The 24,393-nt window shown below is 44.8% G+C and overlaps 1 protein-coding gene across 3 annotated transcripts; it reads left to right on the top strand.

The window, feature by feature from the left end:
- Nucleotides 1-1,113: 1,113 nt before the first annotated feature.
- On the top strand, nucleotides 1,114-23,540 carry siah2l (seven in absentia homolog 2 (Drosophila)-like). 3 transcript variants are annotated; one of them, XM_030747330.1, is made up of 4 exons: nucleotides 1,114-1,651; nucleotides 17,424-17,603; nucleotides 19,148-19,512; nucleotides 21,104-23,540. In XM_030747330.1, the coding sequence occupies exons 1-4, from the start codon at nucleotides 1,229-1,231 to the stop codon at nucleotides 21,108-21,110; spliced, it is 975 nt and encodes a 324-aa protein (XP_030603190.1). In that variant the 5' UTR covers nucleotides 1,114-1,228; the 3' UTR covers nucleotides 21,111-23,540. The 3 variants fall into 3 exon arrangements, with proteins under 3 accessions (XP_030603190.1, XP_030603189.1, XP_030603191.1); XM_030747329.1 differs by having other exon boundaries at nucleotides 1,115-1,651; nucleotides 19,148-23,540; XM_030747331.1 differs by lacking the exon at nucleotides 1,114-1,651 and adding an exon at nucleotides 8,499-9,453 and having other exon boundaries at nucleotides 19,148-23,540.
- The last annotated feature ends 853 nt before the right edge of the window (nucleotides 23,541-24,393 follow it).

Genomic DNA, 24,393 nt, shown 5'->3' with positions numbered 1-24,393 from the left:
CTTCAGAACTTAAACTGGAACCATTTTCACAGATTAACCAGCTTCATCATTTTCACTTATTTCTTGGCAACAAAAATATTTGCAGAGGAAAAACTTAAACAGTGTTATTTAATAAGTAACTGACCAAAAAGAAGCTTACATGTCTGCATATCTGCTTCTGTGGGAAACACTGTGTAAATGCACGATATGATCTCTTCACTCAGACCTTCTGCTGGGTTTTCAGGGACGAAGGAAACGGCTCAGCTTGATTTCTGTTTATTCTGTGTTTGTGTTTGTGTAGATATTTGACAGCTTTTGTGCAGTCCTCCAAAACACCAACAGCACGACTTTGGTGATGCTGTGCACGGCTAAAAGGAGCAGCAGCAGAGTTCAACACAAAGAAGTGTGAAAAAACATTACCAAAAAACAAAGAGCATGACATTCCGCTCAGACTCACAGCACCAGCCACAGCGACCCTCAGGCTGGCTGTTTGTGACGCTACACCGCCCCCTGGTGACACTGAACAGCTACAACACGTCCATCAGCTTTGCTGGGACCTACACAAAAACGGGTTTAGGCCATCAGGTGAAGGGCATCAGAGCCAGCCAATCAGCATCAGGCTGAGTCAGAGCCAGCCAATCGGCATCGAGCTGAGGAGAGCGTGAAGGGCGTCAGAGCCAGCCAATCAGCATCAAGTTTAAGAACCACAGGCCCAGCCGCTGTTCCTCTAACACACACACACACACACACACACACACACACACACACACACACACACACACACACACACACTCCAAAAACAGAAAATTTTTTGGAAAAATAAAACGGTCAAAAGTGTTTTGTTTGCTGTGATTTACAAAGGGGAAAATACGAAACAAAGAAAAACCCATCAAATTCTCACTTTTGAGACCAACAGTTTATTTGAATTAACAGATTATCTGAATTAACAGATTATCTGACACAATATTATTTTTTTTTATATTTAAAAGAAACAAAGTTACCAGTGAGGACGATCATCTCTTTTCTTTTTCGTTTGCCTTGAAACCGAACGTTATGTAATGACACGACTCCACTCTCTGATTGGCTAAGCCGCCTGTCAGTCTTTGACGTAGCGGCCAATGGCAGCAGCCGGCAGGCGATACAAACTAGCAGCCGCCATGTTGCGTCTCCGGGGGCTTGGAGGGACGTCCGGTAGTAAACAGTCGATGACGCGCAGCAGCTCACAGGAACGGGACTGCAGCTGGAAGCCATGAGTCGTCCGTCTTCAGCAGGAGGTGGAGGACTCGGGGCTGGGAAAGCAGGCGGTGGAAAGCACGGGGGAACGGGAGGCACCTCTGCTGCCGCCGCAGCAGCCGCCGCGGCAGCAGCCGCAGCCGCCGCCGCCGGTGTGAGCTCCGTGGCCGGGTCGGGGTCTGCTCCCCCTTCCTCTGTCGTGTCCATACCATCCGCCGGCCTCGCAGGACAGTCCTCGGAGCTCACGGCGTTGTTCGAGTGCCCGGTATGCTTCGACTACGTCCTTCCGCCCATCCTGCAGTGCCAGGCGGGTCACCTGGTCTGCAACCAGTGCCGCCAGAAGCTGAGCTGCTGCCCGACCTGTCGAGGCCCTCTCACCCCGAGCATCCGGAACTTGGCCATGGAGAAGGTGGCCTCCACACTGCCGTTCCCCTGCAAGGTAGACCCACAGAGACACGCCGGGCCAGCCCGGCACTCTCACACTACATATCAACTCACTTCAGTTTGCACGTAACTTCCTCAAGTGCACACCTTGCCTGTCATGTGATGTCACAAAGACCAAAATACATTAGAGGTTAGATTTGTTTTTCGGTGAAACCTTCTGACATCTACAAGGACAGTCTGCGTGTTTACAGGTCAAAGTTCACTCCACAGGGCCAGAAAATGGTGACTTTTTAACGTGGTGAGTTCACTGTCTGTAATAATAATAGGACGTTGCAGCGTCGGTGCTTAGGTCACTGTCTGCAATTGACGCAGTAAACACCAGCGTCTGTGGTTAGTTTGCCGTCTGTAATAAAGTCCAGCCACATGTGATTAGTTCACTGACCAGTCAATACACCGAATATTCTGCTGCTTCCTCATTTTGTCTCAAAGCTGTTAAAGGTTGAAAGACTGCTGTCACAATGTCCTACACACCCAGGTGACTGTACGTTTGTATCCAGGTTTTAAATAACATGTCAGACGTGTGCGTACCTTTTGGCCGTGCAGCGTGTCTGCTGATGGGAGCAGCAGCTCTGATTCCATTAAAGACGCATTAAAGTTGAATTGAGCCTCGGCAGCGACTGAAAGCTGAGTCCTGACTCTGACCCTGAGGAGGAAGAGGAGCTCTGATAGGGGCACAGAATTTCCAGCCTGTATACTACAGAATGAAGGTATACAGACCTCTGAAAGAAAGTTGTGTCTGTGCAGAGGTGTTGGATAAAGTGCTGCTGGCTGCCACTGTTCACAGCTCACTGAGCTCAGCAGACGGGTTACAGCCCTCTGCTGGTGTTTTCATGCAGTGCAGTGACCTCAATACAGGATCTCCCCATCGGTTTAGTCAGAAAGACTTGAGCTCAAGTTAAGCTTAACTTCCTACAACTGTAGGTTATTATAAGACACTGAGGCTCATATGCACCCATTAAGATCCACTGAGACCTGTAATTACGGACTCTGGAGCTTAAACTTCCAGGGCATTTGTTCCAGCTAAAGGGTCTGCTGCCAGGAGGCTGAGGGGGAGCACTGACAGCCAACAGTAATTTTTATTTGGAGTGAACCGATCAGACTTTAATTGACAATTTAAAAAGTGTTATAAACCAGTACTTAAGATACCTTACAATACCAAAATTTTGGGTCCTCGTTCAGTCTTGTAGGCAGTGGATGTACTGAGGCTGCACTTCCAGAACTGATGGAGGTTAGCTGATGCCTACAGGTGTTCTAGTCTATCCTTACATACTGAAGATGAAGAACAAGGAAACACTGGAAACACTACACATGGAAGATGCGAGTACTGCCATACCTCTGTCCTGATTGGTTGATGAGAAAGGCAGCAGTCAGGTATGGCAGTATACATATGATTCTTTTCAGACCAAGGGAGGAAATATTTCCAATTTAGTGAAGCAGCTAAGAGAGCGGCCTGTACGGCTGTTCAAATGATTCAAGCGGAGTATGTTTCAGGTCATATTAACAATATAAAAGTATTATTGCTGCTTCTGTTATCCTGAAATATTCACAGCTGTGATTGCAGTGGTGAAATTGTGTCCATAGACTAAAGTAATGCAGCGTTCACTGCCTGAGCTAACATCATGTAACCAACATTTGAACATTAGGATGGAGGAACGTGTCAGTCTGTGACTGCTGTGTTTCTGGTACTGTGACGTTTGCAGTAGTGTTGCTGCTGGGTGAACCCTGCTGACAGTGTTGATACCCAGCAGTTCAGCCTTGGCACTGAGATCTAACCACACAGTGATGATATGACGGTGTGTGTTATACTCAGGCTGCGTTTGTGTGAGAGTCATAATGACCGCTCCGTAACTCCAGCCTCTAAAACTGCTCTTTTTCTCCCTTTATTCAGGTTCATCTAAATGAAAACACGGTGTTTTGATCAGGCTGCAGTCTGCTGGGGCTGCAGAACGTCTTAGTAAATCCATTTAACTGTTTCTGCACATTAATAAAATACAAACGATTAGTTTAACTGACCTCTGAGAGCAGCAGAGACCAAAGCTGGCTGGTTGTGTACATTTGTAATCATCCTCTGTATGTAAGACGGGTGACCGTGGTCTTCAGATACCCAAAAATGTGTATTAAAATATACATTTCCCTCATTTTTACTGGTGACTGGTAATGTGCAGCTTTCGTGTGTGTGTGTGTGTGTGTGTGTGTGTGTGTGTGTGTGTGTGTGTGTGTGTGTGTGTGTGTGTGTGTGTGTGTGTGTGTGTGTGTGTGTAAGGTATTTGCCAACATTTAAAACAGTGATAAAATGAATCGGGGTCCTGGCAGCGGGCGGGGGTTGGAGCAGTAAAGTGTGCAGACACATGCAGGATGTTCTCTGTGTGGCTCCTGCAGAAGGATGAAGGTCCTCTGTAAACACTCATACACTGGACTGAGTCTGTCATCATGGAGGCTGAGCCATCACAGCCCAGAGCCAGCAGAACAGGTTCAGCTTCAGACTGAAGCAGAATTATTCAGGCCGACACAGCAAAGACTGGTTAGACTGGCAGGGCTTCATCTGGCTGTGAAGATGGTGCAGATACCACCATACTGATGCTGTGATTATTCCTTATACTGAGACCATGATTGTTGCTCTCTGATAAATTCAGAAACTGTGGCGTAAAAGTGGGCAGAAATGCAGGTGATGAACCGATGGTGCTGAACGGGCCAATCAGAATCGCTGTGGCTGCGACCTGTAGTTACATTTCTCAGGAGGTGCACGTCAGGTTATAATGTAGGTGAAGGTTCTATTTCCCACTCTGTAATCAGCGGCACTTAGGTAGGGTACTCTGAAGGCCCTGCAAAGACTCAGCCTCAGCGTTCTGATCCGTTTGGACTCTAATTTCCAAAATGAATGTCATGTTTTAATCAAAAGGACTTGATTGTAGTGACTGAGATGATTAAATTCATCAGGAGAGGGTTTACTGAGGTCCGAGATCAGCCGAGCAGTCAGACCAGAGGAGTCGCCCTCTTATGGGCATTAGAAAGATTGCAGGTTTAAGGAACCTGTATATCCTCACCAAACAAAACTGTTCATTTTAAAAGCAGAAATGACAGTTTGCAACTTCCATGTTGGCAACAAGCATGTTTGGATTTCCACACTGCAGCGACCAGCTGATCCGAGCGGAGTCAGCTGATCCGAGCGGAGTCAGCTGATCCGGTCATCCACGACTTTTTGTGGCAGTAAAACAAGTTTATTTTCAAACTGTGTTATTGTATTAAGGACTCATAAATAACTCTGCATAATAAATGATGGAGTAATGTCTGTGTGCCTGAAAGAAAAAATATCGGATGTTTAAATCCGTATCGATCTTAAAACTCCTTAAAATTGATCGAACTTTAAAAGAAAGTTTGAGGTTTTCATGTTTTTATTTCTGTATGGACAGCAGAAAGTGAACAGTAGAGGGCGCTAGAGTAAACCTGAGGTCCTGCTGTGTTTGAGTCGAGTTTAAAGAACTTAGTCTCTGAACGCCCGGATACACGTGACACAGGTTAGACTAAAACTGTGTGTGTGTGTGTGTGTGTGTGTGTGTGTGTGTGTGTGTGTGTGTGTGTGTTGACAGATGCTGGAGGAGGACGCTCGGCTGACCCCCCTCTTTCTCTCCCTCTATCATGTTTCTGTTTCCCCGCCCCCACTGCGCGCACACACGCGCGCGCACGCTGCAGTGTTTCTATGTTGGAGGACGATTTTTTTTTTCTGCCGCTCTGAGTCAGAGACAGCTCGGGCGAGAGACATTCACTACAACTAGAAACAGTGAGAGAGTGTGTGTGTGTGTGTGTGTGTGTGTGTGTGTCGGCGGTATTGACGGTCGGTTGGTCAGACGGACGAACGTCACACAGCTGACAGTCTGTGTGTTTGTGTGTGTGTTTGGGCTCTGCGTGTTTTTGGCTTTTCTTCCATCACCACAGAAGAAGAAAACAGCTGCCTGTTGTTGCTGTTTCTTCTTCTGCTGCTGCAGTAGGAGAGGGGGAGCGGGCGAGCTGCGGTACGGCTGCGTCTGTTTGATCCGACACGATCCGGTACGTTTACTGATCGATTATTGACTTTGAGCCGATCACTCCGTGAGGAGATCTGATTGAACTTATGTTTGATCTTTTACCGTCTTAGCTGTAGATTAAGGGCTTCAGCTATTGATCAGGACTGTATTGATATGTTTTTATTGTAAAAATAATTGATTACCTGACTCATTGTTTCAGCTCAGCCTGTTTGTGGTGCAGCAGGGCTGATCTGATATTGAATAATCTGCCGGTTATTTTCTTGATCAATTAGGCTAATAATACAACTGTCTGACTCAGAGTGGAGCTGCAACAATAGACAAGTGTTTGATTATTGATTGTATTACTGTTGTCACTTCTGCTTTCTCCCCTGTGAGAGAGAGAGACTTTGAGATAAACACAAATAAAAGCAAACTCGTCATCTTTCAATCAAACTTTATTTGTAAAGCATTTTTTGTGCAGCTCAGTGTTTTTCACAGGCGACCGAATAAAATACAAATAACAGTTTGACTCCAGTGCAAAGCAAAACCATTGTATAAAATTTACAGTAAAACCAATAAAATAACTACAGATAAAGAACTGGCTGTGTTCAAATAAAATACAACTACATGAGATGAACCAATAAGAAGGGCACTCTGGCTGCTCCCTTATTTCCCGAGCAGTTGCCGCAGCGGCACAGATTTTACACCAGATCCGGATTTTGGACCGGCACGGCTCTGGTGCTCCCGAGGCTCTGGATCTTTTGCATGTGAGCTGTGAACCACTACAGCCAAAACACACCAGAGAAAACAATTTAACCCACAAATACAGGACAAGCCCCAATGATGAAACATCTGATTGTGAAAATAACCGGCAGATTAACGAATAATTAAAAAATAACATTCACACTGATATAAAAATGAAGCGAAGCAGCATCAACCACAGGGTGGCGCTATTTGTCTTGATAAATGACTTTAAAAAAAGGCCTGACATGTGACATCAAACCTTTTTGATTTTTCTTTATATGAATTTACCAGCTTTATTTTATAACTGAAAACAATATAAACATGTTATAACAGATCTCATGTTCAGACCCACAAACTCAGAGACAAACGCCTGGAACAGGAACGTCACAGTCAGTGTGAATCTTGGTTTGGCACCATTTCCCTGCAAAAGGATGAAAACAGTCATTAATAAAAATATAAAGAATTTTCTATCAATGAAAACAGCCATTGGTTTCTTGCATCTTGAAGCCTCAGTGTTGGTGTCTTGTCCACCACCATGTTCGTACTTTTCTCCTGACGTGCCCATATTTGGACCACAGGGCGGATTAACTAATGTTAACTAGCTCGGCTGTAACAGATACCTGCTAACGAGTACTCAGGAACATCCAAATAAATCCAGAATTTCACTCAGCAAACTGGAGCGCCGCCTTTTTGGACGGAGCAGACAGCTAGCAGCTACAGCCGCCTGCGTTGCCATTTATCTGTCAGTCAAAGAGACCACGCCCCCAACAGTGAACTTTGGGCCTTAATCTGGTTTAAACAGGTGTTATGAAGGGGAAATTATCCAGAGACTGCATCAGTTTCTGTATCAGGCTGGAAACATGTTTATTTCTGCTCTAAAGTTGGAGTCTATGGGGGCTGACTCAATGCTGGAGCCTCTGGTGGACATGGCAGGAACTGCAGCAGAGAAATTGGGTCCTCGGGTCCGGAGCATTTATTTATTCAACTATTGTCGCCATCCACCTGTCAGTCAGAGAGGCCACGCCCCCTAACAATGAACTTTAAGCATTAATCCATTTAGCTATAAAACATATACAAACGGCAACACAAATGTGTCGGGTCTCATTTTTAATGTTGGACAGTCTGATGTGGCAGTCGGAGGTCAGGAGCGTCGGAGGTCAGGAGCGTCGATGGTCGGTCTGTCGGTGTGATTGCTGGTAGTTTACAGCAGGCGGTGGCTGATGTTTAACGTTCAGTTTGATGAAGAGCTGAAAGACTTTCACTGCTTCTGTCTTTGTTTGTCTCCACCAAAGGGAATAAATCAACACAAACAGGCCAGACTGCCCCCATCACCTCTGAATATCGCTGCCTTCTGCATGCTTTAAAGGCTAACCCCGCTAACAGGCTGTAGCTGACAGATAACGTCTGGTGCTGAAATGTTCCACATGGAGCTCATGCTCCAGTTTCCATTTTGAGGAGACACCGATTTCCCACAGTAACCGTTGGGATCACAGGGAGTACTGAAGCGTGGAAACAGCGCCTCAAACAAAAGGCTGCCGAACGGTTCAGGATAAATACCCGTTTACAGTCACACCTCTGAATATTGGACCTGTGCTCCTACCGTACTACATATCCTGTCCCAGTGTTCATATTAAACATCAGTGTTTCAGCTAATGAGGGAATACTCGACTAGAAAGGAGTACAACAAGAATAAATCTATTTTATTTTTCCTACCTTATGTCAGTGTGGAGCTGATATCAGACTCGCTGCTGGTTTGAATCTGAACATGAGATCTGTAGACGATCAGAAAAATATAGTTTTAGCCTAAATGCAGAAACGTGATTGGTTCAGACGTGAGGCTGTTGATTCATCGACATTAATGCATTTCCTGTCTTGCAGCTTTTCTTTGATTCGTCTCACTGTGCGCTCTAAAATCTTTGTTTTGGACTTCTGCTCAGGATAAAACAAGATGTTTGAACCATCAACTTTATTTTTGGAAACTGATTTTTATTTCAGGCCCGTTTAAAGTCGGTCGTTAGAGAAAAAGACATGCAGTCATTTGCTGCTCCACATCAACAGTCATGTGATCAGACATTTTTTACATGACGGCCCTTAAATGCAGCATTCTGGCATAAATGATTTGATTTATACATTTTATACACATGAATCGTGTGTTGATTCCTATCTTTTCTGGGTTTTTGGATATGAAGGTGCTCATTGTTTGATTTTTACATGTGTTTTACTGTAATCGCTTATTTACACACACACTGGCCTCACTGAAAGCAGAGCTGGGCCTAGTTTTCAGGACTCAAACTAAACTGAGGATTAATTTCCTCCAGCAGACTGAGGTGAATCGTCTGATTTCAGACACAGACGCTCAGCCAGGCTCCGTCCTCCTGTGGACTTTTAATCTCTCTGCTATATGATCTCCACGTGGCTCTGCGGCCTGGCTGAACAGCTGCTGACTGTTTGGTCCTCCTGTCTGGTTCAGTATGGGGAGCCCGAAGGGACAAATGACCAACTTAAAGTTCAAAGTTTGAGTCTCTGAGTTGGAGACCAAATTTCAAAGAACGGTATTGCAGACATGGAGCATATGCAGAAGAAGATACTCCTAAAACTATAAAATTAATAAAGTGGAGGGGAAAAAAGTGAAACTAGTGAACAGGCATCAGCAGACGTCTGTCCTTCTCATTGTTCAGTGATGAGTTCAAATGTCTTGTTTTATCCAGAACCCCAAAATACTCAGTTTCCTCTCACAGAAACCAGAAAATATTCACAGAGAAGCTGAAACTATAAAAAGCAGTTATCAGAAAAGAATCGACTAATCAGTAAAATGACTGATCGTTGCAGCTCTAGCCTGTGCTCGATGCTGTGTCCGGCCTCCTGCCTGCCTCTCCTCAGGGAGTTGGCTCAGTGGCGCTGCCTTCTGGGCTGGCATCACCGCCATGGCGTTGGTTCAGCTAGTGCTACAGGGCTAACTGCTAACACTGGACAGCAGCAGCAGCACGGGTCAGAGGTCAGGGACAGTTCCCGTCGACCTGTGGGACGCACCAAACCGCTGCCGGGCAGTCAGGTGAGTCCTGAATGATGTCTGCAAACTTTAACGTACGACTACATCAAAACAGATTTTGTTTATTTTCTTAATGAAATGTAATTAAATTGTGTTGATAGATCCTCAGTTTACAACAGCAACCTTAACGTGTCTCATCTTCTGAAGAATGTTGTGCTTGAACTTTTACTATGAAGCTCTTATTTTGTCTTGTGTTACAAATCAAACGCACCTCACTCGCTGTTTAGTTCAGGTTGAGCCAAGATGGCAGAAAGAGAAGCTTTGGCCATGAAGAAGTTGTAGTAACGTGTGTTAGCCTGCAGCTACCTTTGCCTCTAAGGGTCTCTCCATGGTAAAGACCCAAAACCTTTTTGGAGAGAAAATCCCAGCAGAAAGACCACCAGCATCAGCGGATGCTGTAGTGAAACTACAGTCTCTGTGGTTGTAGGTGTACTGTTTACTTGGCCTCCAGTCCGACTGCTTCATTTGTTGGTAGAAGTTGGCTAAAGCTAACATGGTGCCAGGCAGCCTAAAGAGGCACTTGCTTCAAACAGAGACTCTAAACCAGAGGCAGGAAGTTTGTTGGACTGTGTGAAGCGTCTAAGAAGGCGATGGAGGCAAGTGGATATCTGCTAGTTTGCTGCAAAGTCAAGGCAAAAAAAATTGGGGTCACAAGAAGTCCAAATGGAGCAAACGGTCTGATAATAGTCCAAAAAATGAAAGAGGCTGCTCTGCATAAATATGACTGCACACGTGCCTTTTTAAATCTGACTTAAGCTTTCTTAGAATGTGATACATCAGACTATCGTAGAGCAGGAGGATCTTGGAGCTAGTTTTACCACATCTGTAGGCAAAATCCTTGGAATATATACATTTTCATAAGCTCCGAGATGTGTGCAAAGTTTCATAAGCATGTCAAGGCCTGTGAAGAGAGGAGTAAAAATAGACCAAGGCTGAGGCTCTAAAAATAGGCTCTGCTGAAATGGAGAGAAAAAACGTGCACCTCTGTGAGGGAAATTTCAAATGGAGCGTCTGAGAAAGGAGCCAGCGTTACAGCTCGCGTTCAGCTGCCATTCACTGTGTGCATAACCACATGTTTTCATGCTCACAGCCAGCATCCTCAGCCAGATGGTGAGCTGCTGCCTGTCAGGGCAGGAAGGAGGAATAACAGAACACATTAAACCATCTGAGATGTTATCCTGAACCACAGCGGCCTTCATCATCTCACCGATCGCACGCACGCACACACACACACACACACACACACACGAGATTCATCACACTCACAAAGCTGAGCTGAAACAGCAGCACAGCCAGAAAAGCACTCAGCAGAGCCTCAACACGATCAATACCAATCAGGCTGAAAGGATCGGGAGAGGGTGAGCGAGATGGGCTGCTAACTGAGTTAGAGGTAAAGAAGCTCCCCTCCACTGCAGTCAGGGTTTTTATTAGGAAGAAATGAGTCCAGTACGTTTGACTGAAGTCGATGATGAAATGAAGTTAATGGACGTGAAGATTTAGCTGCTCTGGATGGTTCGGGGTGGAGTTTGATACCTCAGCAGCACGATGGAGCTGATTTTCTCTTTTATTGCTTTCTGATACTCGAAAAATGACTTTGCAAATGATCAAGTCTTTGTTAGGCCTCAAAGACACACAATATTACAACTGTTAAAGAACAAAACAGGTGCGGTTCCACCTTCTGTTCATTTCAGAAAGAGCTGCTGAGTCAGCTCTGATCGTCTGCAGAGGAGTCGGTAACACTGAGACTGCACCGTGAAGGTTAAAATGACGGTGGACTCATCTCTGTGATTGTCCTGCAGAAGTAAAATTTGATGCTGTTCATCACAACGTTTTATCACAGAGACTAGAACTCATCATTAGAAATGCACTGCAGTGGTTTGAATCATATCTATATGATAGAGTCCAGGTTATTCAGGTAAACGAGTCTTCTTCACACACAAAGGTTAGACATGGAGTTCCACAGGGTTCTGTGCTGAGACGCTTTGTTATACATGCTTCCCTTATTAGAAAACCCTGCATACATGTTCACTGCTGTGCAGTAGCCAGTTACATTTATCTGTAAAGGCAGATGACACAGATCAGTGAGTCAAAGGCCTCGATGTCCTGTTATCTTCTACTTTTAAACTCAGACATAAGCAGCATGCCGGGACTCGCCTCTCCATTCGGAAACAGGAAGTCTGCCATTTTGGATTTTCTGTACTGTTTAAGTGCCATTTATACAGTTGTTGTACTTCGACTGTTCTTAGAGGATTCGTCAGATTCACAGCAGATCTGCACCGTGTTCATTAGAACGGGTAGATGTTCTCTGAATCTGAGTCCTGATGAGTCTCTGCACAGGTTTTGTTCTAAATCTCCGAAAACAATCATCAGTGGAGCCGGATAAGAGGATTCCTGTCTGCTGTGTATTTGGGACAGAGTGACAAAATGTTCTGACCTGCTCTGAATCGGCGTTCCTGAACATTGATCCTGGAAATCTGGGTCATTGTTCTCCTGCTGCTGTCGCCTTCAGACTGTTAGAAATGATTTAAGCCTTTGGCTTTAAACCAGCAGATTTGGATGGATAAATATAAAATACAAAACTAAAGCTGCATAATTATTATATAAATATGAACTGGTACTGTAAATGAGCATAAATATACATTTAAAAATTTATAAAAGTAAATGCAGGTAACTATAAAGATGCATATATATATATATATATATATATATATATATATATATATATATATATATATATATATATATATATATATAAAAATGAGTAGATGAATATAAATATACAAAAATGAAAAACGTACTTTATTTCCATTTTTGAGTGTTATAGTTAAATCGTTATACACAGTAAAAATAAATAAACCCTCAGTACACAAATAGTGAAAAATGGATAAATATAAAGAAATTCTTTTAAAGTAAAAACCAGATAATGGATCAGTGTAAATACAGATAAACATTAGGGCTGCAACTAACGACTATTTTGATAGTCGATTATTCATTGACTATTGAAACGATTAGTCGACTAATTGGATTGTGAATCACATAATTATGAAATGGCACTTATTTAGCTATCAGCTTTACATTTAGCATAAGGTTATTTAAAATGTGGCCGTAAACACAGGGAAGATGGATACGTTCAAAAAATTTAATCAGGTTTGCTGCTGATATAAATTTAACGTCCATTTTTCAACCATAAAAAATATATAATTAGTACTTTTTCTTGGCACAGTTTCATCAGTAGCCGCCATGACTAAACATGCTGCGCATGTGTGACGCTCGCCAGAGATAGATGGACAGGAAGACGTCTCACTCTGTTAAAAAAAAAAAAAAAAATCAGTAATAAAAAAACACCTATTTTCAACAATTAAATTTATAATTTTTATTGTTGACAATGTAGACTAATCGTTGCAGCCCTAATAAACACATAAATATATACATATAAATGCAAATGGATAAAATGAACAGGAGAAAATAAGTAGATAAACAGGAATATAAATAAACTAAAGGTTTAATTTCCAGTTTGTGGGTTTCAGTTGTTAATTTGCACTGTGAATAAAATAATAAATGCAGAAGCTGATGGAACGCACGATGAGTTCAGGTCACAGTTTATAAATTAGTTGATAAGTTAATAATTGTGAGAGTGCTGTTTGTGCGATTGAAACCTTCTGTAGTGTTTACTGAGCAGACCTGTTAAATGTGAGCCTACAAACAGCAGCAGCTCGGTCTGAATGAAGGCTCTGACTGAGGGCGCCGTTTCTCCTGCTGCCCTTCCAGGAAGCTGCTGCTGTGTTTTGACCTGCAGCTCATTAATATTTAATCACTGAGTGGAGCTCCTGCTGGGCAGCGAGTTTGCCTGCAGTGTGTTTTCATGACTCTGCTAATACATTATTCTGATCATTAATGCAGCCCCGGCTGTTATTGATGTCTGACTCGCGAGTTACTCTGTGGTCGGTTTGCATTGAGATTAAATTTATACTAAAACCCAAACTTACTCAGTGATGAGCTTCACAGACAAATGTGGTGCACTCATCAGTGTTAGCCACAGGAAGTGGCTAGTCTGAGTATGCCTCGCCATCTGGTCAGTGCTGTTAACCAATCAACCACCATTGGTTAATTGGTTATCGCGCTCGGTCTGGATCCAGGTAATCCGCGTGCTCCTCGCCAGACTTGGAAACCCAAGAAACAACCGTGGGAGCTTCGGTCTCCAGCATCACCTTCAGTCCGGAGGTACCACTGGAATCTGAAACCACGATACAAAGATCCTCTCTGAGAAACAGGAGTCTGGAATAAGATGAAACGCCAAATGTGGTCTGAAAAGCCTCGTTTCATTGGGGTCTTTGGTCTAAAGCGTGACTGGGAAGACTGAGAGTTGAGTGAAAAAGGGAGCCGTCTTTGGAGGTCTTGATGATTTTTGTTAGTTCTGTGTGTACTGCTGGGATTGGACCAACAGTCAGATCCTCTGTACGGTTGACTGGTTCTAGCTACGTATCAGCATCAGTGTGTTTGAGCGTCATTGTGTTGGATTTGTTGGTTTGTCCATGGTCAGCTGAAATGGGAGCTCTGGTCCTCCTGACTCTGGACTCCTGGTCATGAGTCTGATACCTTCCTCTGGCTCCTGTCCTTGCAGCCGGTTGTTGCTGTTTCCTTTTCATGTCATTGTGGGTTTGTGTGTTGTAGTGTATCTGTGTTAACACAAGCAGAAATGGAGGTCAGTTTGATATATTAATAAATAAACAGTGGTATGCATCATCTTCTCAGTGCTTGTTTCCTCCTGCAGATGTGTAGGTGTGTTCATGCTCCTTATCCAGTCTGACAGCCAAATCCACTCCCACAGCTCACCTTCCAGACGCTAATCCACTTATGGCGCTGCCGGTCGAGATAACTCGGCGTGCAGCAGTTTGTCTTTGACAGCGATTTCCAGACTGAGCCGCAGAAACATCAGCTTATCCTGTTTTATTAACCAAGCGTGTTGGAGGTTTATTTATTGTGCTCAGGCAGGAGTGTGTCACCAGAGTGAAGCTTTACCCCTTAAATGATTACTGCGCCGCTTTGGTCCGTGGTCACAATGCCTGCACAGCAGCCGTCAATGAAGGCTGATCTCCTGTCAGGCATTTTGTCTTCATGCTTTTAGAAGCACACATCAGCAGAAAGCAGGTCGGTATCAGCGTCTCATTTTCCATCAGACGGATGTTTCGGTGGGTGGAGGTTAAACATGTCCTCTCCAGTCTGCTTCTCTCACTTTGGTTGTTTTTCCAGTTTTTTTTCCCCTCTCTTTGTTGCCATTTTGTGTCTCGTGTTAAGTTGGTTGAATTATTAAACGTGTGTATGGTTGTCAGAGCTTGCTCATGTCTGAACCAGCTGCTGTATACCTACAGGTGAGGGAGGAACTGAAGTCTCTGAAAAACACGGTCTTAATACTGCGTTCATGCCCACGGCTCAGCAGATGTTCACTCGTGCTGGAGACCCACAAATAACCAGCCAATGGGAAGAGGAGTAGAGCTGATGGCTGGAGTCAAGTTACAGAAATATTACATGAAGTCCTTTGACTTTACTCACTTTCCTCCAAGTTTCCCTGCAGCTCTGTGTAAACGCTGCCCTCAAACAGCGCTGTGTCGGGAGAATCCAGCTGATGAGTTTTCAGAGTTCAAAGCAAACCTAAGTAAAGTAAAATATTAGAACTGGTTTGAACGTTGATTTGACTCCGTTTGCATCGATTGGTGCAGACTTGCATCACTTTGCCTCATTGGGTTGACTCTGTGTAACTGCACTGACACAACCAGAAGCAGTAAAGTGGGGTTTGTGTTAAATGTACACCGCGGGTATGCCGTAGCTTACTCCATAACCTGATGGGCACTTAATGTAGCTACACGTCACCCTGATGCTGCTGTGATTGGCTCATTCGGTACCATTATTTACACATTTCTGTCACCATTTTTCAAACTGGCTGGAAGAGAATGGATCGACTTGAGGAAGAAACTCCACCATCGAGCGTTTTTGGCAGTAATGCAGCGACTCTGCGCACACGTGTAAATGCTGCCGGTGGCATCGGCCTCCTGTGTGGGCCACACAGATTCAACACAGAAGTGTAAATGAGGTTTAAGAAGGATGGACTTTGTCCAAGACCTACAAGAACTATGAAAAAGGTCTCAGAGCTTCTGCTTTCTGTTGAATTCATTCATATAAAATAAAGTCTTCAGTTATTAGAATCTTTTTTTAAGTCTTACGATGAGATCGTGCTTTAGCTCCACTGAGAGGTATTTCTGATTTATCCAGTCTTTCAAAGTCCTCGGGGTAGGTGTGCGTCTCCATCAGCCACTCCACACAGCACCACGTTGGTGAGGGGTCAGAAAAGACGGTATGAGGTGAGATGGCTGCTCAGTGGGTTAATGGTACTAACTGGAAATTTGCTGCCAGCTCCAATTTATCTTTTAAAAAGAGAAGAAAAAACTGAGATTCATACATAATGTCAAATAAATGTCAACAGTTCTTTTTGCTATTTAAGGATACACTCATGCATACACTTTATCAATAATAGATCTGTGTCTTGATGATATGTTATGACGGCTGACTGCAGAGATTATGCTCTGTCTGGTGTTCTGAGGTCAAACCACCCAATCAGCAGTCAGCTCCTGAACACGCTGTTCCCGTCTGGATGTCTCTCCTCATGTTTATGGATGCTCTCCCAGCACGCCGAACGGAGGGGGCGACGTTCAAACGGCATCGCTAACGACCTCGCCGGCCTCCCTCGAGAACCTCCGTCTCCCTGAGTTCCTCGCCGTCTCGCTCCTTTCATACCTCATTTACTGCCCCCCCCACACACACACCCCCACACCCCCTATAAGCTCGTCTGTCTGTAGCCACTCTGTTGTTGAAGATGAAAGAGGATGAGGAGGGAAGGAGAATCCATCACTGTGACCTTCAGCGTTGCAGAAAATCAAGGAGAGAGCCTGAGCCATTACAGTAATGCACTGGTACTGAGTACAGAGGCAGCAGAAGCAGCCCTCAGGCTGCATTTATATCCCAGCTCCTCACTTCATCTGGGAAATTGAAATCAGGACTGATTTAATATTCCAGCTGTCTTCTCAGCTGAGGCAGTGGTGACGGTTCAGCCTCAGGAGGGAAAATGTGGAAACAGCAAAAATATCAATGCAGCATCACAGATGGCTCAATAAATCAGTTTATATTAAAACGGCTTCACGTTTAAATGTTTCTGCAGTCACTGAAAATCCCTGCAGACCCGGACTAACCCCCAGAGTTTAGCTTGTCGTTTGTTTTTCAGGCAGTTCCCACAGTGGGTTTGTTTGTTTCACTTTAGTTTTTATTTTTCAAAAATGTTTAGTTTAAAAACTGCAGACCTTTTCCTGTATGGTTTCTGTTTTATTGAAGTAGTCTTTAAGCAACTGTTTCAATCATAGACATTAGAAAATATCCACCGTGATGTCATCCACCAGTTTATGAAGTCCTCAAGATCGAGTGTTTATGCCGTCACCGTCTTGGTGTTGTTACTGGATGGAGCAGATCTCACACAGACTGACGACTTGTCTTTAGTCAGTGAGCACATCCTGGAGGATCCTCCTCTGTGACTGAGAATTGATTTAAAATAGACTTCTTGTTTTATTCACTATGATCTGACTTATCAGGAAAGCGCTCAGGGTCAAGGGCCAGTTTTCCTGTTCACTTCTACAGGACCTAAAGTCCTGTAGTAACCATAGATATCGCTCCCTGGTGGCCATTAAAAAGAATGCAGGTTTAAGGCATCTCTGAATTAGTTTGTTCAGTGAGGGGAAAAAGCCAGTTAACTAAAGGTTTACAGTCATATTAATGTTGTTCTTGTAAAGGAGCTGCTCGTCATAGAGTTCTGTTCCTGCAGCCACAAACCAGCCAGCTGGTCTTAGACGAATTTCCTTCTTTGCTGCAGTTTTAGGTTCAGCAGCTGATGTTTCAGGTGCCTCTGACGTTCTCCTGTGTCCTCCCTGCAGTATTCGTCTGCCGGCTGCCTGCTGTCTCTTCACCACACCGAGAAGCCCGATCACGAGGAGGTGTGCGAGTTCAGGCCGTACACCTGCCCGTGTCCCGGAGCCACCTGCAAGTGGCACGGCTCGCTGGAGGCCGTCATGCCTCACCTGATGCACGCTCACAAGTCTATCACCACGCTGCAGGTCAGGGCCGAAACCTTAATATTACACACACGCACACACACACACACAGTATTGGGCATAATCGTGGGTTAAAGGTGGATTTTGGGATGTAGGATCCAGTGCGGTGGATTATCGCCGTCCTCCTCCTGCCTCTATTTGGGGGATTTAGTCAAATGTGTCCTACAATAAATAAGCAGATGTTGAGCTATCACAGCTGCTTTCCAGTATAAAGCTGATAAAGGTGATAGAGTATCATCAGCTTTGAGCAAATCCAAGTCACTATTAACACCACAAACTGTAGCAGCACTCAGTCTCCACGTTAACCTCTGAATAACAAAATGATCATTTATTTTGTTTTTAAAGATCTTTTGCATTATGAAATCACATAATTTCAGCAGATTGCTCTTTCACCTTCAGTCGAAAAGTAATTCATTGTTCTGAATAGTTCTGGCCCAGCTGGGAGATGATTTATTGATGATTTATTTAATTATTACAGAACCTAAAGACATTAAAACTCATCAGCAAATCATACACATCAGCTCTGCATGGCTTTAAGGGGCGCTAGCCGTGCTTAGCTAAAGAGGACTCAATAGAAGGAACCCAAACAACCAGCCACGAATAACCCAAGGAAGCTTTATTCCCAACGTGAAAACAAACACACAGAAACTCAAAAGGGGGGGCTGAACAGAAGATCTGACAGGTCCTGTCACTCATCTAACACTCGAAGTAGAGACGAGGGTTCCCAGGTGAATCTAGGGAAGAGGAGAGTTAACGGGTGGTTCCAGAAGTTGGTGATCTGCTACAGACGGGGAAAAGGAGAGCTTACTTGCCGATGCGTGTGATTCCTTTCCGGGAGGGGGAAGCGAGGCGGCAAGGATTCAGGATGACAGGAGGGCAGGCAGATGACATTTGAGAGGAATGAGACGATTCGGTCCTGTACAGAGGTGAGTTACACAAACACGGGTTACCAGCCGAGAATCAGAAGCTCAACACAAAAACACCAAAAATCCGAAGACGTGAACTCAAACGTTAGACCACGCTACTTCGAACGGGTAGCTGACTCTCTCTCTCCCCTGGTCCTCAAATACCGAGTCCTTGATGGGCTGATGGAAACCAGGTGTGATAGAATGCTGTAAGAGAAGAGGCTCCGCCCCAGGGGGAGGAGAATCAGCCCAACCCTGACCTCCCAGAGCCTCACACCAGCACAAGCCGTGACAGGCTTATGAAGCAAATAGCATAAATGAATAAGGGACGAGGCATGTAAAGGAACAAAATTACATCAGCAAAGGAAAAATATACAAAACTAAACAACTCTGCAGAAACACTCAAAAGTCAGAGTCCTCTCAAAGCTGTGACCTATGACTTTACCTTCACCTTCTCATGTCTCTCATACTACAGCATGAAAGACTCTGTCCTGGAGGCAGTCTTTCCCCCATCCTTGTGCTCGGCTCGTCTGGACCTGAGCTTGTTTTAACACCAGGACTTTTTTTTAGGTGTGATGTTTGGAAAAGTCAGGAGAGCTGGACGTTAACATCTTCCTGATGTCTGCTTCTTTCTTTTTGCAGGGGGAGGACATCGTTTTCCTGGCAACAGACATCAACCTGTCGGGCGCCGTGGACTGGGTGATGATGCAGTCGTGTTTCAGCCACCACTTCATGCTGGTCCTGGAGAAGCAGGAGAAGTACGAAGGCCACCAGCAGTTCTTCGCGGTCGTGCTGCTCATCGGCACCCGCAAGCAGGCCGAGAACTTCGCCTACCGCCTGGAGCTTAACGGCAACCGACGGCGGCTCACCTGGGAGGCCACGCCGCGCTCCATCCACGATGGGGTGGCGGCCGCCATCATGAACAGTGACTGCCTGGTGTTCGACACCTCCATCGCCCATCTGTTCGCTGACAACGGTAACCTGGGGATCAACGTCACTATCTCCATGTGCTGACTGAGCCGAGCGGCATTGCCCATCGAAGGAGGAGCTTAGGAAGCGCGGAGCTCACCTTCTGCTTCGTTCTGTGGTTACAGGGACCATGAAAGCCCTCCGGAGGTGGTGGTGGTGCAGTTGGAGTCGACTCGAACAATTTCGAGCCCAAATGACTCAGCAGCAGCCCTTTGAGCTCTGTGGACTCTCCTTTGGTTAGGTCTCTGAGGGAAACGGGAAGTAACCTCAGCAGGCCTCCGGCCTTCTCTAGTGGATGGAGAAAAGGTCAAATCTGTTAGTTCGACCGTCGCCATAATGACAGGCCTGTTAGAGATTGAACTCTGTCCTCATTGGAGGAAATAAACTCTGTCTCCCACAGCAGCTTCCTCTTCCTGTGTCGGGTTCATCGGACTTCCTGTCAGCCCGGTGTGTTCACAGTATTCTGCTCTGCAGCTCTGGTTTCCACACATGTACGTCACTAATAATAATAATAGTAATATTAATAACAATAATAATTACGGAAACGATAGGAGAGCCTTTACAGCCGCTTCTCATTATAGATCTCAGAGATATCCTGAAGACACAGTTTGGTTCAAATCCTCAGCCTCGTTAGTTCAGAAGAGGTTTCTTTATTGATAAATGTGCAGATTACTTTTTAATTGTTTTGCCTGTCAGAGGACGAGAGTAGAAAATGTACAGATGTGTGTTTTGGTATCATGTATAACAAAGAAAACATCAAATATTTATAGGAGAGACTAAATATTTTAATACTTTTTGCTTTTAAAACAGTCATTACAACCATTATCACTAATATGAGAGGGAGAGCGAGATTAGATGGAAGTTGCACTCAAATTTTGAGCGCAAATTATTTTGCCAACATTCACAAAATATTCAATAACATTAAAGATGAATTGGATTTATTACAATATTTTTTCCTATAGCTAATGTAATCGTGTCTTTATTGGGAATCTTTGGATGAGTTACTAAAGTTAAACATGTTTATTTCTTCGGGGGTTATGTCTGTGGGGACTGACTCACTGTGGAGCCCCTGCTGGACGTTGGAGGAGCTGCAGGTTGTAGCAGCGGCTCGGTCGGTGTGCTTTCTAAGGAAAAATTAAACATTAAAAAAGTCAAAATGGAAGAAAATGATTTGATTTGTTGGTCTTTGTCACAGTGAATTAAAACCATTTTCTGACCGTTTAAAGGCATCAGAAATATTTTTAACATTTTGTAGAAAATAATCTGCAGATTAATCGTCTGTTTTATAAAACCAACAGATGGTCGAGTCAGCCGGTGGAAGAAGTGCCGCCAGCAGCTCACGTAAAGCAGAATAATGTGAACACGATCATTCAGCCCCTTTTCTAATCGAGAGGTTGCTGGTTCAAATCCCCGCAGCTGCGGACGAAGACTGATGGCGGGGTTTTTGAGTTGTCTGCTGTGGGAAGCAGCTGAGCTGTGGAGCTCAGTTAATCCTCAGACTTTCTTTAATCTCAGATAAAGGCAGGATTAATCTTCCCGGCCCTCCTCCTGCAGTCCGTTTAGCCGCCAGCGCCTTACTTTTCTACCGCTGACCTCCTCCTCCTGTTCACTCTTTCTGAGGGAGTGTTGGTGCTGAGCCGATGAAGGACCGAGTGCTGCTCGATTGTTTAAAGCCACAGCGACACCACGGACAGAAATTATTGTATTTATGCGAAACTGTGGGTTTTTAAAAAATAAATTCCTTCTAATAAAACCGTTGTAGCAAATGACCAGGAAGATACCTTTGACCACAGACATGTCTGTAACTGAACCGCAAAGCCCTCAGAGCGCGGCGGCGTTTCCTCCGTGTTCATGAAGATAAACAGAACTCAGAATAAGCTGATTTCCTCCTGAGTGCTTCGTGCTTATGCAGAACCAGAGTAGCTTTGTATGATTACGTAAGCATGATTACCTCGCCCACCAGTGGGTGGAGGGACGGGATGCTTTCAGTCGCATTGGTCTGTTAGCAGGAAAACTCAGAAAGTTCTGAGCGGATTTCGATGGAGATTTCTGGAGCTGTTGGGGGCGCGACAAAGAAAAAGTGATGTGTCTAACCTCAGGATAATTCAGAGTCCTCTGAGAACCATCAGGACCGTCAGTTCTGTCATATGAGCAAAGTTTGTTCATGATGTCAAATGCAGATCTAATAATCCAGAAAATAATTCACTCCTGTAGAGTAAGAAATAAAGCCGGCGCCTTGCAGCTGACCCTGATAGAGTCTGACAGCACTGGGTGGTGTCTACGGCGGCGTCCTGCCACAGAAAGTTTGGGGTGGGCGAGGTGTGCGCTCTGAGTGCCCTTCTAGTTCTTATGGTGGTCCATTGTCTGCCCACTTCATTCTGATTGGCTGATTTCTGGAAGCCTGTTGAGGGCGGGGTTCGTGAGCAGGTTTTCTGTTCCTGGAGCAAAACAGCAAAGCGCGGCTCTTACAGCCGTGTGTTAGCTTTACTGCGGTGTGTTATGTTTGATTGGCAGGTCATGAACAGAAAACGTCACATTTTATCCAGTTTATCAAACATCAGCATTAAATTAGTCACGTCCCGCCTTTGCAGGGCGCTAAATTCAGTCTGCGTTTGAGTGCAAAGGTCATTGATGAATATTGAAGGTCACGATGGTAATGGTGCGGGGAGGAAGACGGCTTATTTTAATGTAACAGACTACTGCACTCACAGAAGAACAAAGAGGAAACGCCGCTCTCTCTCTCTACAGGTGTGTTTACCTGGACACGAGTTTCCCAGTTTTGTCTCAGTGATCTTTAGAACCCTGAACGTTCTCCCTGGAGTTCTGTGAACGTCTGCGTTTCTGAATATTCAAAAACCGTCTGTCTGCCGGAGCCGTGAAGAAACACTGTTTAAATTTACATCCAGACAAAACCTGACTTACAAATAAATGTTGATGCCATGAAAAGTGGTGCTAGTTAGAGATACAGTCTCAAAGTGCAAAAGTCTTGAGCCACCCTTTAGTTTGCTTCCAAGCAGCCAGACGTTCCTGTCGTTTTTAAAGTGCTCTTGAGCAACAGTTCTCCAGTTTCCTGAAGGTCCTTCAAAGCTGTTCTTTGGACATCGGCTGCTTTTTCAGAGGACTTTTTTTCTTCACACTGACCATTATTAATCATTAATAACATAGCTACACATAACTGACGACTCAGCAAAGAAGCAGTTTTATATTCTCTCTGTAGGCTCTTTGTTTACTCGCAGCCTGCCACAGAAACACATCGTCTTTAGTAGAATCTGTGAAACATGCCAAAGATAACTCCGTCTGACTGCATCAAGTAGGATTTTTGTACCAACAGGATGATTTCCAAAGAGCTGTTAGCTGAAACCTTAGCAGGTCTCTGTGCAGTGTGTCCTTAAGGTTTTAGGAACCCTTCAGCTCAGTGGTCTCAGCGGGAGGGTGGCTGTCATGAAGGCTGAGGGATGCCACCTTACAGAGGAACTGCACTGAAAACCAGCAGCAGAACTGATGAAGCGGTGGCTCCTCATTGGTCATCAGTATGTACAGAGAGAGGTCCAACAGCCAATCACTGGATACCTGCACCTCCAACAAGATGGCGACAGTGAAAAGGCTGATCTCGTGACTTCACGCCCACCTCATACTGTGCACGGCCTAAGGACCGTGGTAACCACGGGAAGTGTGCGGTCATGCACTTCAGTGGTGACGTGGTTTTTGTTTTAAAATTTGTCAGAATAATAATTAAAACAGCCAATCAGATTAAGTTTTGCTAAGTTAAGCTTTGTGATTTGAACCCTTGGAAACGACTCAGTGAAGGAGGTTCAGTTGTGACCGCCGTGAAGGAACCGGGAGACTCGTGTCCACAGACACAACAATCACCTTCACGTTGCAGCCGCCGACTTTCTATGAAATGTTTTGAGATATTGTGAATGAAGCTAAGGTGACAGTATATTTTCTAAAGGTGTGTTCCTCCTGCTCTTCGACATGTTTTCGAGCTCACGGTGATGTTTCTGTCCTCCGCTGTAACGCTCACTTCTGTCATGTTTCTGTAATAAACGGCTTTCTTCACTGTTTTTGTTCTCAGTCGCTCAGTTTCAGACTCACAGCAGCACGCTGCAAACTGCAGCTTCTGATTTTATGGAGAACATTCAGTAATTTAATGATTTATTTCTAAACTATCAGTTAAAAAATGACCAGTGTATTTGGAAGGCTGGAGTGCTAAGTTATCAGCTAACACTTACTGGATTGGTTTGCGTCAGTGTTCAGATCTTCATTAAAGCTGCTCGTCTGACTTCACACACATGAACCTGAGTAACATCCATTCTTAATCCAGAGGGTCTAATATGATGTGGGCCCACCCTTTGCAGCTGTAACAGCTGCAGCTCTTCTGGGAAGTCTTTCCACAGGTTTAGGAGTGTTTATGGGAATTTCTGACCATTCTTCCAGAAGCACATCTGTGAGGTCAGACACTGATGTTGGAGAGAAGGCCTGGCTCACAGTCTCCACTCTAATCCATCCCAAAGGTGTTCTATCAGGCTGAGGTCAGGACTCTGTGCAGGCCAATCAAGTTCTTCCACACCAAACTGGCTCATCCATGTCTTTATGGTCCTTGCTTTGTGCACTGGTGTGCAGTCATGTTGGAACAGGAAGGGGCCATCCCCAAACTGTTCCCACAGAGTTGGAGCATCAAACTGTCCCAAATGTCTTGGTATGCTGAAGCATTAAGAGTTCCTTTCACTGGAACTAAGGGGCCGAGCCCAACTCCTGAAAAACACCCCCACACCATAACCCCCCCCACCCACCCACACCCACCCATTATGAATCTACAGCCGCTCAGCGGTGTTCATATTCAGAGTTTGGAGCTTGTGTGGACCAAAAAGCACGAGTCAGACTCTAAAAACAGGCGTTAGTGTGAAGCAAATCTTCTT

This window comes from Archocentrus centrarchus, chromosome 14 (genome assembly GCF_007364275.1).
Source record: "Archocentrus centrarchus isolate MPI-CPG fArcCen1 chromosome 14, fArcCen1, whole genome shotgun sequence".
Taxonomy (NCBI): domain Eukaryota; kingdom Metazoa; phylum Chordata; class Actinopteri; order Cichliformes; family Cichlidae; genus Archocentrus; species Archocentrus centrarchus.
The sequence above is the reverse complement of the archived record's forward strand: the minus strand, read 5'-3'. Positions and strand labels throughout refer to the sequence as shown.

Bases quoted from the DNA above. Each gene is read 5' to 3' on its own strand.
- siah2l (XM_030747330.1), top strand. From the start codon at position 1,229: ATGAGTCGTCCGTCTTCAGCAGGAGGTGGAGGACTCGGGGCTGGGAAA. The intron at 1,652-17,423 runs GTAGACCCACAG...TCCTCCCTGCAG, and splicing joins CACTGCCGTTCCCCTGCAAG to TATTCGTCTGCCGGCTGCCT. The intron at 17,604-19,147 runs GTCAGGGCCGAA...TTCTTTTTGCAG, and splicing joins AGTCTATCACCACGCTGCAG to GGGGAGGACATCGTTTTCCT.